The sequence below is a fragment of the Mustela lutreola genome, chromosome 17, assembly GCF_030435805.1.
Source record: "Mustela lutreola isolate mMusLut2 chromosome 17, mMusLut2.pri, whole genome shotgun sequence".
In the NCBI taxonomy this organism is placed as follows: domain Eukaryota; kingdom Metazoa; phylum Chordata; class Mammalia; order Carnivora; family Mustelidae; genus Mustela; species Mustela lutreola.
In genome coordinates, this window is record NC_081306.1 from 11820705 (window position 1) to 11835453 (window position 14749).

A 14749-nucleotide genomic window follows, 5' to 3' on the forward strand; every position below is an offset into this window, starting at 1 on the left:
CACTATACGACTCGCAAGGTTTGAGCGGTCTTACACTCTCTGGAAGGGGTCCTGAAGCAGAGCTGACTAGCTGTAAGGAAGTCGAATTGGTCTGGTTTTCTGTGGCTCTCGTGTTTTGGGCATCCTATCTGGAAACTGTTGCCTAATCCCAGGTCACAAAAGTGCTCATCTATGTGTTCTTACTAAGAGCCCTTTTTTTAGCTTACATTTAGGTCTTTCACCCACTTTGAGGTCATTTTTGTTTAACATGTGGGGGGCCCTGCTTCATTCTTTCATGTAGACTTCCGCTTGTCCCACAACCACTTGTGGAAAAGACTTGTTTGCCCCATTAAATTATCTTGTACTACTGGCTTTTGTATATTGATCTTATATTCTTTTTTTTTTTTTAAGATTTTTATTTATTTATTTGACAGAGATCACAAGTAGGCAGAGAGGCAGGCAGAGAAAAGAGAGGAAGGGAAGCAGGCTCCCTGCTGAGCAGAGAGCCTGATGCGGGGCTCGATCCCAAGACCCTGGGACCATGACCCAAGCCGAAGGCAGAGGCTTTAACCCACTGAGCCACCCGGGCGCCCCGATCTTGTATTCTTTTTTTTTTTTTTTTTTTTTTTAAAGATTTTATTTATTTTATTTGACAGAGAGAGAGATCACAAGTAGGCAGAGAGGCAGGCAGAGACAGAGGGGGAAGCAGGCTCCCCGCTGAGCAGAGAGCCTGATGCGGGGCTCGATCCCAGGACACTGAGATCATGACCTGAGCCGAAGGCAGCGGCTTAATCCACTGAGCCACCCAGGTGCCCCCGATCTTGTATTCTATAACCAGGTTGAACTCATCTTAGTTCTAATAGTGCTTTGAGAATTCCTCAGGATTTTTCTAAATGCAGGATCATGTCATCTGTCAATAGAGGCATTTTTACTTCTTCCTTTCCAATCTGGGTGTCTTTTCCTTTTCCTGTGTGCCCTTGTTAGACAACTGTGGCAAAAGCAGACATCCTTGTTCTGTTCCTTATCTTAGGGGAAAGTTCTCACTCTTTCACCATTGAGAGGGATGTTACCTGTTGAAAAAGCTGCCTTCTATTCTTGTCATGAAAGGGTTTTGGTGTTCCTCAAATACTTTTGTGAATCTACTGAAATAATCATGTGGTTCCTGCCATCTATTCTACTGACATGGTGTGTTTTATTAACTGATTTTAACAGGTATTAAACGAACCATGCATTCCCAGCATAAATTTCACTTGGCCATAGTCCATTAACTCTTTATGTTGCTAAATGCCATTTTCTAGTGGGTTGTTGAGTATTTTTACATCAATAGTCATAAGAGATACAAGATTTATAATATGCCACTTGAAACAGACTATCACAAACATTAGCAAACCTTATTAACTCTGTATTTAATACACATAATACCTTACTTAGAAAAAAAAAGCATGCTTAGTAGGAAACCACTATTCATTAGTCATTACTGAAAACCACAGGTCATCTAAATATTACACAAAACTTGGGAAAAATTCATCCATAGACAGTTCTGCCTTCATGTGCAAATAAGGCTTGTTTACAATTGGTAATGTATAAACTATTACCTTCTAGCAATTTTTATCTATATTATCACTAAGCCTATTCAGATATTTCTGAAATGGACTCTTTCCCTGACTTGCATAAGGGAAAAAGAGCCTGGGGATCCTCAGTGAGTTCCTAAGAAAGGAATCTGAGTCAAATTCTTAGTCTTGAGTTTAATCTGGAAGACAACTGCTAAGAAAAAAAAAAAAACATCACGTAAAACTAAGTGATAACTTTTCCATTATTTTCCCCATGAAAAGATTTCTTACCAGTGTTCTTTCTGATTTTCGAACAAATGGAAATTTTTCCACCAGTATTGGCATAAGAAACCACGGTGTCCTATTTAAAAAAATTTAAAAATTTAAAGATCAATCCATGTTAACTGGACTTTCTTGGAAGGTGACATTTCCATTCTAAGAGTAAATATGGATGCAGGAAGCAAATGGTCACTAACTACTTCAAATAATCACAACTTGACATAAACACATAGCTTCAGAGAAGATCTACATCAACTTAGCAGGAAACAGCCTCCTATTAACTTTGATATCAATGGCAAATCAAATCAATCATTTTTCCTACAAAAGCAACAGAGCGTCAGTTTAAAATCTAAACGTTTCCCTCTATAGTGCTTTCCCACATATCTTACTTTATTTTTTTTTTTAAAGATTTTATTTATTTATTTGTCAGAGAGAAAGAGAGAGCGAGCACAGGCAGAGTGGCAGGCAGAGTCAGAGGGAGAGGCAGGCTCCCTGCAGAGCAAGGAGCCCGATGTGGGACTCGATCCCAGGACACTGGGATCATGACCTGAGCCGAAGGCAGCTGCTTAACCAACTGAGCCACCCAGGCATCCCACATATCTTACTTTAAAAAGCAGAAAAAAAGTATCATCTTGAGCATTTTTTTTTTTAAGTTAGCAAATAATAAACTTACAGGGGTGTTGGGAGCCTGGTGCCTAGAAGGGGTTAACCCAATACAGCAACAGTTATTGGGAACCTCTTCAACCGAGGACTTTCATGGGTGGCGAGCTAGAGTGCCACCGTTTTCCCCTGGTGATTGTTATGAGAACACTGTAAGGTTTGGCTTGTTGCCATTGCAGCTGCTGTCTCAAGATTAAGTTAATAAGGCTCCTGTGTTTTGTGAATATTGTGTTATGGCCTAGGTGTCCAAACCACGAAGGTCAAGGCTGTCTGATATCTCTGCATGGCTGGCTACTCTCAGGCCAAAATAGAAACTAGCACCAGATGTACAGGAGGTGATTCCCTTACTGTGTGGTATAAATCAGAGCTCTGCAAAATAAACTTGGGCACTAGGGGACATCCTCCTTGGTGCTCCTCCTGCCCCCATCTCTTTGTCTCTTCATTTCTTTTCACCATCCTCTTACCCTCACGTTCCTAGTCGGTTTGTCGCGCTGGCCGCGACACAGGGGAACGTGAAGTCCACCCTTCCAAAAGAAACCCAGGCTTTTCTTAGAACTGTTAACTTTTTAGAAATGCAAATATGGGGTGCCTGGGTGGCACAGTTGGTTAAGCAACCAACTCCTGATTTCATCTCAGGGTTGTAGGATGGAGCCCAACGTCAGGCTCCACACTCAGAGGGCAGTCTGTGTGAGATTCTTTCCCTCGTCCTCTGTACCTCCCCCTGCTTAGGCTCTCCCTCTCTAAAATAAAATAAATCCTTAGAAAAGAATTCTTTTAATATAATCAACATACAAAATTAGAACTGCAATTTTTATTTATATGGAATGATACATGGGCTGTTCACTGAAAATTTTGGGGTATCACATCTTATTGAAGATAAAAACAAAATTTCAGCCACTATACAAAATGTGGAGGAAAATTTGCACACAAGCTTTAAGAATTTACATAATTTAAATTAAGTCCTTAATTCGGAAATCAATTTTTAAATAATTTCAATACAGACAATGAAGAGAAAACTAAAATGCCATTTTGTAGAATGTTCTATCACAGGATACAAAAACATGTACCATACAACTTGAGTTTTGATGCTATGAACATAGTAAATGCCCACTAACTGATTACCATTTTCTTGAGACTTAAAGACCATGATCAAAGAAAGAAGCAAAAGGATACTCACGAGGGGACATATCTTGCTATTATTTGCAAGGCTCTGTGACATGTGTCAAAATTGGCAGGAAGATCTACAAGGAGAAAAGTGAGAGTATGAGCATTAAGATAAAACTGAAAACCAAAAAATTATGTGTTTTTTGTTTTTTAGCTAAAAACACCTCCTAACCAAAACTGAGTCATTTATTAGCAAAATATTAAATTTAAGATATTTCTCCAGAACCAACCATCAATGAAGACTAAGTAGATTGATGACATAAGTAATGTGCTAAGGGCAACTGATTACATGTGACTGCTGAATGTAACAAAAAAGAGTCTATCAGAGGTTGTCATTTGTTGCAGTCTAAGCATTAGAATAAATCCTAAAGCTGCCTCTATACTTTAACCTTCAGCATGATTCTGCCAGACACAGAAGGAAACCCTCGCTTTAGTCCTCTTTATACTTACTGTCATCTTCATCATCAGAATCTGAAACATCGACATCACCGTCCTTAATGACCACTCGGGCTTTTGAGGGGAAAAACAAAAATACGTCATTCTTTGTGTCACCAACCTAAACAATCAACAGGTACACAAAAAAGTGATTTTTCCATTGTCCAAACTTAGTACAATGATTGAATGTGCAGTCTAAAGAAAAAGAAAAAAAAAGTCAAGTAACTTTACAGATAAAGCTAAAAATTCCTGACTTTTAACACTTCCTGAGAATCTCACTAACGCAAATTACATTAAAAAAAAAAAATCACAGCAACAAATATAGATGCCGCCACAGAAATCCTTACAGGGAACAGAGAGGTACCCAAACTGCTGCCAATATGCATCTCAGAATTTTCCATGTTGGTACAATCCCCACAGGGTTCTGAGAGGGCAGTATCTTAATAAAGAGGTGTTTAAAAAAATGAAAAAGCAAAGAAAGCAAAGCACCACTTACGAGGTACAAAATGAGAAACAATCATGCTGAGACAGGGTCTAAGGAAGACAGTCTGCGCTGATACAAGATTACCGAGGAAAGCCAAGTACTCCTCCACCACAGTCGGACTTCTATTCAACCAGCGCAGTCTCTAGGGGTGGGAGGGAGAGACACACAAAAGAAACATTTTACTGATACAATGTGTTCTGTTTTCAAAGTACTGAATCACAAACTAGTCAATGACATAAGCGGCCAACTTACCAATAAAATACTGATCAGCTGCTCAAATTCTTTAGTCAAGTACATGATGGAAGAGCGGAATTCTAACAGCCAGTTAATGATCTGGTCATCCTTAAGGCAAACAAAGAAAAGTCCTGTCAAAATCACAAAATCCTCTAAAATAACTGAAAAGACGATACCTATCTTGCACCAAGCACCTGACAATAATATTTAAATTAGGAGAAAAAAGTCACAAACTTGTACTGAAGCCAAAATTGAACCAAAAATTTCTTAGTTTGTATCAAAACAAAAGGACGATACGATACCTTTCCCTGTTTTAAAAAAAGTAACACATGAACTCTGACACACAGGAAAGAGAATTAAATGCAATATTTCATTCTGATTGCTTCTGTCTGCCCTAAGTGGAAACACCTCAAATGTTGACACGTGAGAATTTTTCAAACTGCAGAATGATAGCAAATTCAAATACTGTAACACCATAAGGACCAAGAGTTACCTCAATTTCCTCTAATTTCATGCTGGTGTGTGAACATGTTAACATTCAGTCTAAGCTAATTAATTAGAGATGTCAATACATGTAACTTCTTCTCAAGCCAATCTATAACTAGACTTAAATATATTCAGATCCAGGGGCACCTGGGTGGCTCAGTGGGTTAAGCCTCTGCCTTCGGCTCAGGTCATGATCTCAGGGTCCTGGGATCTCGGGCTCTCTGTTCAGCAGGGCTCTCTGTTCAGCAGGGAGCCTGCTTCCCCCTTCTCTCTGCCTGCCTCTCTGCCTACTTGTGATCTCTGTCAAATAAATAAATAAAATCTTTAAAAAAAAGTGTGTGTGTGTATATATCTGTTATATAATATTTATATTATATTATACATTTAAATATATTTATATATAAATATGTTTAAGTATATATTTATATATATAAATATATATTTATATATACTTATATATTAATATAAATATATTAATATAAATATATTTATTATTATATATTATATATTTATATATACTTATATATTTGTATATTTATGTATATATACACTTTATATATATTATATTTAAATGTATAATACAATACAAATATTATGATAAAATATATAAATATAATAATATATATAAATAAATATTATATATATAAAGTATATATTTTTTTAATACACACACACACATATTCAGATCTGTTACATATAGGGGCACCTGGGTGGCTCAGTTGGTTAAGCGTCTGACCCTTGATTTCGGCTCAGGTCATGATTTCGGTATTGTTGAGATCAAGTCCCACATCAGGCTCTGCACTAAGCATAGAGCCTGCTTAAGAATCTCTCTCTCCCTGCTTCCTCCCCCGGCTCGTGCATGTTCTCTCCCCCCAACTCTCTCTCTCTCAAAAAAAAAAAGTGTCAGGGCGCCTGGGTGGCTCAGTCGGTTAATGTCTGCCTCCCGTCATGATCCCAGGGTCCTGGGGTCGAGCCCTGCATCAGGCTCCCTGCTCAGCATGGGAGCCTGCATTTTTTAGGCAAGAAAATAACTGTTCGTTATTAATAACGTCTAGTGACATGCAAAAAACGGCTAAAAGAAAACAAGCCATGTATAAAATGTTATCAGTTAAGTAAACATAAAACATATTGTTTGTATAAATGCATATGCACAACATACATAAGAACAAACTATAAACCCCCAATTTTGAAAGAAATGGTTAATGCTGATTCAGGCTCAGGAGGGAAAGGACCATATAAACAAACAAAAGACGATCACAAGAGACGATTAACAGACAGTGCTGTGCTTCTAGGGAGATTATCACAGACCATATTGTACCTACGTGACAACCAGCCAGGGCTGTGCTTGCAATTACAGATCACTGATGGGGGCGCCACTTAGTGAGATCACAGCAGGCTCCAGGCATGGTGCCAAGAGCACACAAGTGCATCTCTTACCAACCCTAACAATGCTTAAAATGGACTGCTGGTGTTCCCACTTTACAGCTGAGGAAACTGAGGCCAAGAGAAATTAATAAGCAACCTGCCCGTTTGAGAAGCTAATAAAGAACTGGGTTCAAACCTGTCTGACTGGGTCAAAAACTACACTGTCCACTTTCCCACAATGCCTTGCTCCACAAAGAGAAGGAGCCCATCCCCATTCATTCAACCGCTGACCGTCTGTGATGTGCAGCAACAAACTTCAATGGGACCGACCTTTTCCTGATGAAACCCCAAGTAAGCGGGCAGTAAAATCAAGGAAATTCCAACTCATGTGCACTATGGTAATTTCATCATGTCCACAACCAGTAAAGGTAACTTTACTGGTAGCTCACCGAGGCTTGAAGCAGAGAAGACAAGCTAAGGTACGTGCAAATAAAAAATGAGTTAACTCTATCCTATCCCTTTTCCACTAAAAAAAAGGTGCAACAAAATGATAAAGCTAGCATTTGAACTGCTCCTTCTTTTAAAGTAAACTAGTCGCAGACTCTGCTGCTTTAGTACTGAAAATCACTTGCAACACTCTCTGAACTAACAAGAGACACAAATGATGCAACTGTTAGTACATCAAGATACAATGAGAACTGCTGATAAAAACTACAGTGGGGGGGCGCCTGGGTGGCTCAGCGGGTTAAAGCCTCTGCCTTCGGCTCAGGTCATGATCCCAAAGTTCTGGGATCGAGCCCTGCATGGGGCTCTCTGCTCAGCGGGGAGCCTGCTTCTTGCTCTCTCTCTGCCTGCCTCTCCGCCTGCTTGTGATTTCTGTCAAATAAATAAATAAAATCTTAAAAAAAAAAAAACAAAAAACAAAAAAAAAACACTACAGTGGGGCACCTGGCTGGCTAAGTTGGCAAAGCATGCAACTCCTGATCTTGGAGTTGTGAGTTTGAGCTCCACACTGGCGCTCGAAGAGATTACTTAAACAAATAAAATCCTAAAAACAACAACAGAACACAAAGAAAATAGTCCTTTGTACCAATGGAAGAACGCAAGGGTCAGGGAGAGCTTCAAACAGGAAGTGACACTTCTGCTGTCTCTCAACAGACCGAATGTTCTCTGGGGGCTCCATTACTCATAGAGCAACAAGCATGTATTCAGAAAACCAAAAGTAGTTCCGTTTCAGCTAGAGTATATGGCAAACAAGTCAACAGACAAATCTGGGAATCAAAAGGGGGCAGAGATAAATGGTCACCAAAGTCCCTGTAAGTCAGATTTGTAATTAGGAAGATGTGCTGGAAGGGTGGGGAACAGAGTGAATGAACACCCATGAGCTTAGAGAGAACCAAAGAAATTTCCATTAAAGCGGGCACTTCACGGGCACCTCGGTTAAGAGTCTGCTTTCAGCATGGGTCATGATTCCAGGGTCCTACGCTCAAGCCTTGCCTCAGGTTCCCTGCTCATCAGGGAGTCTGTCTCTCTCTCTCCTTTCACCCCTCTCCCTGCTCATTCTCTCTAATAAATAAAATCTTGGGGGGGGGGGATACTTCAGCTGGATCTCAAACAGGAATTTTGTAGATAAAGTAATAATAACAGTAAAACTAATATAGTAATTTATATTACTGCCAGCCACTGTTCTAAGATTTGAACATATAGTAAGTCGTTTAATCCTTACAACCATCCCATGAGGCAGGTGCTAACATTGCTTCCCACTTTATAGCTGGGGGCAATGAGGCACGGAAATGCTGCATATTTACTCTCAGTCACAAAGCCAGTAGACGAGGCCATGAAGCCAGAGCCCATGCTCCCACAGGGACTAACTAAAGTGGATACAGAGGCCTTCTTGCAGCCACAAAAGGCACAGGCAAAGAGATAAAGATGAAAAGAAGTGGCACCCAATGCTTGGTGTAGAGATGACTTTTTAAAAAAATTTATAAAAGAAAAGAAGACGAAAAAAGTGGCAAATCCATGGAATAAAGTAGTGAGACCGAACATACAAAGAAATGCAGCAGATCATGCTAAGGTGGGCTTTCCTGCAAAGCCATGAAGGTTTCCCTCAGGAAAATAACATGTTTAGTATATGCTTTAGAGATTATTTAAGCTGCACTGTGGAGGGTAATATTTGGCGGGGGAGGGGAGGGTCAATACGGGGAGCCGGAGGAGAACGGAATGTAGATAACCTAAAGGAGTAAAGGGAAGAATCCAGACCAAAGAGTACCAACAATGCAAGAAGCCTTGAAAGATTTTTTTCTTCCTCCAAAGGCCCTGGTGAATCAATGGAAATGAGAGGAGACAAAGTCGAGACAGACCCCAAGGTTCCTAGCTCAAGAACTAGGTCAGCAACACGTCAGTTAGGCCCATAAAGAAGACTATAGAGGAGTGCATTTGGGAGAGAGAAAATACTAAATCTGAGGCACTTGTAATACTTGTGGGCTAGCAGTTAAGAAACAAATTGGGAAGGGGAGGATGGGTGGCTCAGGCGGTTAAGCATCCTACTCTTGATTTTGGCTGGGGTCATGATCTTGGGGGTCCTGAGATCAAGTCTCATGTCAGGTTCCGTGCTCAGCAGGAGTCTGCTGGAGATTCTCTCCCTGCACCCCACCCTGCTTGTGTGCCTGCTTGCTCTCTCTCTCTCTTGCTCTCAAATAAATAAATAAACCCTTAAAACAAACAAGTCTGGAGCCCACATGAGCACTCTGAGCTGTAGATACAAACCTGGAAGTTAACCAGGCCATGGGTGAGTTCCAAAGCCACGACGGCCTAAGGAGATCATGAAAGAAGAATCTTCGGAGGAAGGAAAGCGTCAAGTCTGGAAACCTCACCAACACCAAATTTAAGAACCAGTCACAGGAATGATTAAATGTAAGTGATAAGAAGACAGAAGATCTCAGAAACTGAAGGGAAGGTTTTAAGAAGTGGGCAGCCAACAGTGTCAACTGCTACAAGTTCATGTGAGGCTTTGGTGGCGGGGGGAGAAGTCCGCTAAAATCAGCATGTAAGAAAGGACTGGTATTCTCTGTCCCGGTAATCACAACAGAGGACTTCACAGTCGATTTAAAAATGCACAGAATTGAGAAAGTGCAGGCTGTCAGCAGGAACGAGAGCTAACAACTACAAAGCCCTTTGTGTCAGGGGCTGTTCTAAGTGCTTCTCATATATTAACGCACTGGATCCTCTAAAACCTCTACATTTAAAAGACCCCTCTCTACTGTCTCCCTGGTTTTACAAAGACAAAACAAAGGGAGAGAGGTTAAACAAGTTGCCCAAGATCACACACTGGGAAAACCATGTAAGTATTTGATCCCAGGCAATAGGACTACTAGGGCCATTGTAAGAGACAACTCTTTCCAAAATTGGAAAATACAGGGAAGAAAAGGGAAACAAAATTCACTGACTTGTGCCTACATGACAGGTACATATCTTAAAAGGTACATCTCTTGAAACATTTCCAAAAACACTGAAAAGGGAACTAGCCTGAAAGACAAGTCAACTTGTGTTTTTGTTTTCACAGTTAAGAGACAGGAGAGCAGCATGGAGCAGAGAGGAAAGAGGTTCCAGAAAGGAAAGATAAAGCACAGATCTCAATCTGAGAACTGGCACTTCAATCTCAACCTGACACCCTGGACTTGAAAATTCTTTGTTGTGGAGGGCCACCCTGTGCATTGCTGGACTTTTAGCCACAACCCCGTCACCCACCTCACTGGATGCTAGTAGTAGCCCTCCCTCCCCAAGACCGGGCAACCAAAAATGTCTCCAGTTCAACACCAAATGTGCCCTGGGGGCAAAAGTGCCCCTGGTTGAGAGGGGCTGCATTACAGTGAGGGATAATACAGAGAGAGCAAGTTCTAGAGAATGGAAGTGGACCAAAAGTGCAAACTGAATCTGTACGAAGTAGCAACAATTCTGCTAACAATCAAATGTAAATTAATTACCTTTATGTCTGGATCTAACAGCTGGTTCTTCAACAACTCGAAGTCATTGGTTTCACCCTAAACAAGAACAGGGTTAAAAAAAAAAAAAGTAGTTCTGCTTGCTTCAGTTTCCTGTTAAAGATGAACAGCAGGACTTTTAACTATTACAAAAGGAACATCATAACTTTCACACATCAGGACTATAAAATTGTTAACTCCAAACATTTAAAAACTCATGTAAGTGCAGCTAGGCAGCTTGGAAAAAAGTAAAAATGAATACTGAAAGGTTGTTCACATTTAGGTATACTTGTGTACTGACACCTAAATACAACAACTGATGACACAAGATACCATCCATTCACATATGCAGATCTAAAATGCTTATACGTATAAAAACAAACATTCATAATTTCCCTCCATCACCGAGATTTAGTAGAAGCACTTCTAAACTGAAACAAAATCAAAACAAAAAACAAAACCAACCACTACTGATAGAGCTGGTTTATTGTCCCAAACAATGCGTAGGAATTCCTTAAGATATAAAATGCTCTTGGGTGCGTGGGTGGCTCAGTCAGGTAAGAGTCTGCCTTTACCTCAGGTCATGATCCCGGGGTCCCAGGATCGAGCCAGCAATGGGTTCCCAGTTCAGTGGAGAGTCTGCTTCTCCCTCGGACCCTCCCTGCTCTGGTGTTCTTACTCACTGTCTCTCTCAAATAAATAAATAAAATCTTCAAAAAAAAATTTTTTTTTGTAAAGAAAGAAAAATGCTCTGATCTAATAATGACTTTTATTCTAGCACTTGCTCAAGTTTTTTAAAGATACTCTCTAAGTAAAGCATGTGAAGATATACAACCTCAGCAAAGAGGTTATTACTCTAATTCTAAGCTGACAATATAATGCTGTTATTAAATAACTGACTTCAAGACTAACATCTCAAATTCACTTTATTACGTCTGCTGGTCTTTAGTTTTATAAAGACCTGAGTGTATCCTAACCAGCAACAAATTAACCAAACCTCGGGCGCCTGGGAGGCTCAGTGGGTTAAGCCTCTGCCTTCAGCTCAGGTCATGATCTCAGGGTCCTGGGATTGAGCCCCACATCAGGCTCTCTGCTCAGCGGGGAGCTTGCTTCCCTCTGTCTCTCTGCCTGCTGCTCTGCCTACTTGTGATCTCTCTCTCTGTGTCAAATAAATAAAACTTAAAGAAGAAGAAGAAGAAGAAGAACCACTAAACCTCAACGTATCAATTACATCTCAATAAAGCAGGGGGCAGGGGCACCTGGGTGGCTCAGTCATTAAGTGTCTGCCTTCAGCTCAGGTCATGATCCCAGGGTCCTGCAATGTAGCCCAACATCAGACTCCCTGCTCTGCAAAAGGCCTGCTTCTCCCTCTCCCACTACCCCTGCTTGTGTTCCCTCTTGCTGTGTCTCTGTCAAATAAATATAATCTTTTAAAGCAAGCAAGCAGGAGTGGGCAGGAGACAGGACACCAAACCTCACATTATCGCCTCTTACCTTTTTGTACTTCAGCAAGACTTCTGTCACAGTCCCACCAAACCGAACAGTTTTTCTTGGGGGAGAATTGAAGAAATCATTTTCTAATGTGAGCATATCTGAAAGCCTGTAGACCCAAGATTATCACACTATTAAGTGCAGGACAGAGAATAATAAAAATTGTAACAGTCAATATTTATGGAGCCAACATCATTCCATCGGACTATTGCTAAAGCCTCCTACCTGGCCTCCTTGCTTCCACTTTAACCTCCCAAAGTCTTCAATCAGTGATCTAATGATCTTTCCAAAACTTAAAACAGATCCTGCTACTCTACTCTCCTGTTGCATTCTACAAAGGTCTTCCACCTCACTTAGAATATAATTTCACGGGGGGCCTGGGTGGCTCAATGGGTTAAGTCTCTGCCTTTGGCTCAGGTCATGATCTCAGGGTCCTGGGATCGAACCCCACATCAGGCTCTCTGCTCAGCAGGGAGCCTGCTTCCTCTTCTCTTTCTCTCTCTGCCTACCTGTGATCTCTCTGTCAAATAAATAAGATCTTAAAAAAAAAAGAACACAATTTCAAACTCTGTGTCACTGTCTTCAACTGGCCCCTACCTACCTGACCTCACCTCCACTTAACATGCTGCGACCATAGTGTCCTTGCTATTCTTCAGACTTGCCAAGCTGATTCCCATTTCTCTTACTGTTCCCTTTATCTGAAATACTCGTGCTCCAGATCTAGACACACGGAGTTCCTGTCTTGGTTCAAGCTAAAGGTCAAATGTCAGGGGGGCCAAAATTCAAAGGATCCATCACCTCACTCCCCCTACTACCCTGTTTTTATCTCTTCAGGCTACCTCTACCCGAAACCACGCTATTCTTTTATTTATTTGCTTGCCTGATCACCGTCTTTCCCTCCTTAAGCTCTGCTGACAGCAGAGGTCTCTTTTGACAGCTCCTGTTTTTGACTGTATAACCACAAAAGTATAGGCACTTAATAAATACTATGAAGGATACAATTGCTAAGTGTTTCATAAAGTTTTGTTTTTTTTCCCCCCCTTTACTCAGAGCGGAGTAGTGGGGGGGGGGGTAAAAAAAAAAAAAAAAAGCAACCTACTAATGACTCCAAAAGTTAACCCCCAAAATTTTTTATGGGGATTAGGTGCTTTCAAAGTTAAGAAAGACGGGGACGCCTGGGTGGCTCAGTCGGTTACGCGTGGGACTCTTGATTTCGGCTGAGGTCATGATCTCAGGGTCCTGAGACCGCGCCCCACCTCCAGCGCTGAGCTCCGCGGGGAGATGGGCTCGAGATTTCGCTCTCCCGGGGGCTCTCCCCCAGCTCGCTCTCCCTCTCTCAGATGACAAATCGTTTTTTAAAGAAACAGTTGAGGAAGACTTAAAAAAAAAAAAAAAAACCGTGTATGTGGAAACTAATTGCAAACATCAACAGAAAATGACGAGTTCATTTGCCATCAAAGACAACGTTCGCCTGAGAAGTAAGAGCTCAGGGAACTCTCTCCACGTCTAGACGAAGAAGCCGGAGAGATGAGGAAAGGAGAAGGTAAGTCCCCCGGCCTGGGGCGCGACGAGACAGCCCCGTGGGGAGCAATGGGGACTCCGGAACGGAGAACAGCTTCATTTTCCCAGCCCCCCTCTCCCACCTTTACCACCCACTTATAGGGGCCTGGCCTTACTCCCGAGAACCTGAGATGAGCCTCTCCCCGTTGCTCCCACGATTCCCTCAGCTCTGCCCCAGGCCCTTTCACACACCCGCTGTCCTAACCCCGGACCCTGGGCTTCGGTCCCAGAGGCGCAGAAGGAAGCATCCCGGACTCTCACCCGGTCCTCGACGCGCCCAGCGTCTTGACTGCAGAGGCTGCGGCGGCCGCATCCCCGGGAAACCGCGTGTGAAGCAGCGGGGCCGCCATTGGGCCGGACGAGCGCGACGACGGCGCTTCGCACCGGAAGTCGTGCTCCTCCGGGCATGCCCGGTGGCCCGGAAGGCGCACGCGCGAGCGGCGGCCTTCAGCCAATCAGGATTCGCGAGTGAGAGCGCGGCGCTTCCCGGCGGGCTAGAGCGCCGCCAGAGCTCGCTCTCCTCCCCGCTCCGCGTCAGGGCCCCTCCTCGCAGCTGGAGGACTTTCCGCGGGCTGCGGGGTTCGGAGTGGCCACCGCGCTGGCGGAGGAGAGATCTTGGGCGGCTCCGAGCAGCTCCCGGGGTCGTGAAGGAAGCGCGAGAACCCCCCGGGAGGTGCTAAGCGGTCACCGGGTTCCACGAGTATGACCTTGTCGGAGTCAAAGCATCCCTCGGTCAAAGTCAAGACACCGAGGCTCTAATTAACCCAAACCCGCGCAGCGATGGGGGCAGCCGGGGGATTCGAACTAGGCTGCTCCACGGAGCATCCTGGGCTCTGTACCCTTGGCGCTACCCTCGCAGACGTCCAAACGCATCTTGGGGATGAGGTTTGATTTGCCCAGAAATCCCCGCGCTGTGGTGGTCTGGGGTGAGACGAGACAGTTTGCAAGAGGCGTTAGCCTTTGAACTTCAATTTTTAAAAATTTTTAAAATTTATTTTCAACGTAACAGTATTCATTGTTTTTGCACCACACCCAGTGCTCCTCGCAATCCGTGCCCTCTCCAATACCCACCATCTGGTTCC

The 14749-nt window shown here is 42.7% G+C and overlaps 1 protein-coding gene across 2 annotated transcripts in view; it reads right to left on the reverse strand.

Moving 5' to 3' along the window:
* Window positions 1-14085, reverse strand: part of RRN3 (RRN3 homolog, RNA polymerase I transcription factor) — a 30631-nt gene extending 16546 nt beyond the window's left edge. The window contains exons 1-8 of one of the 2 annotated variants that reach the window (XM_059154698.1): window positions 13929-14085; window positions 12111-12216; window positions 10620-10676; window positions 4804-4893; window positions 4564-4693; window positions 4083-4142; window positions 3646-3709; window positions 1821-1890 (exon numbers count right to left, since the gene is read on the reverse strand). In XM_059154698.1, coding sequence (XP_059010681.1) covers window positions 1821-1890; window positions 3646-3709; window positions 4083-4142; window positions 4564-4693; window positions 4804-4893; window positions 10620-10676; window positions 12111-12216; window positions 13929-14017 — 666 coding nt within the window. In that variant the 5' untranslated portion in view covers window positions 14018-14085. The remainder of the gene's footprint in view (window positions 1-1820; window positions 1891-3645; window positions 3710-4082; window positions 4143-4563; window positions 4694-4803; window positions 4894-10619; window positions 10677-12110; window positions 12217-13928) is intronic. The other variant, XM_059154699.1, reaches the window with a different exon arrangement.
* Window positions 14086-14749: the final 664 nt, after the last annotated feature.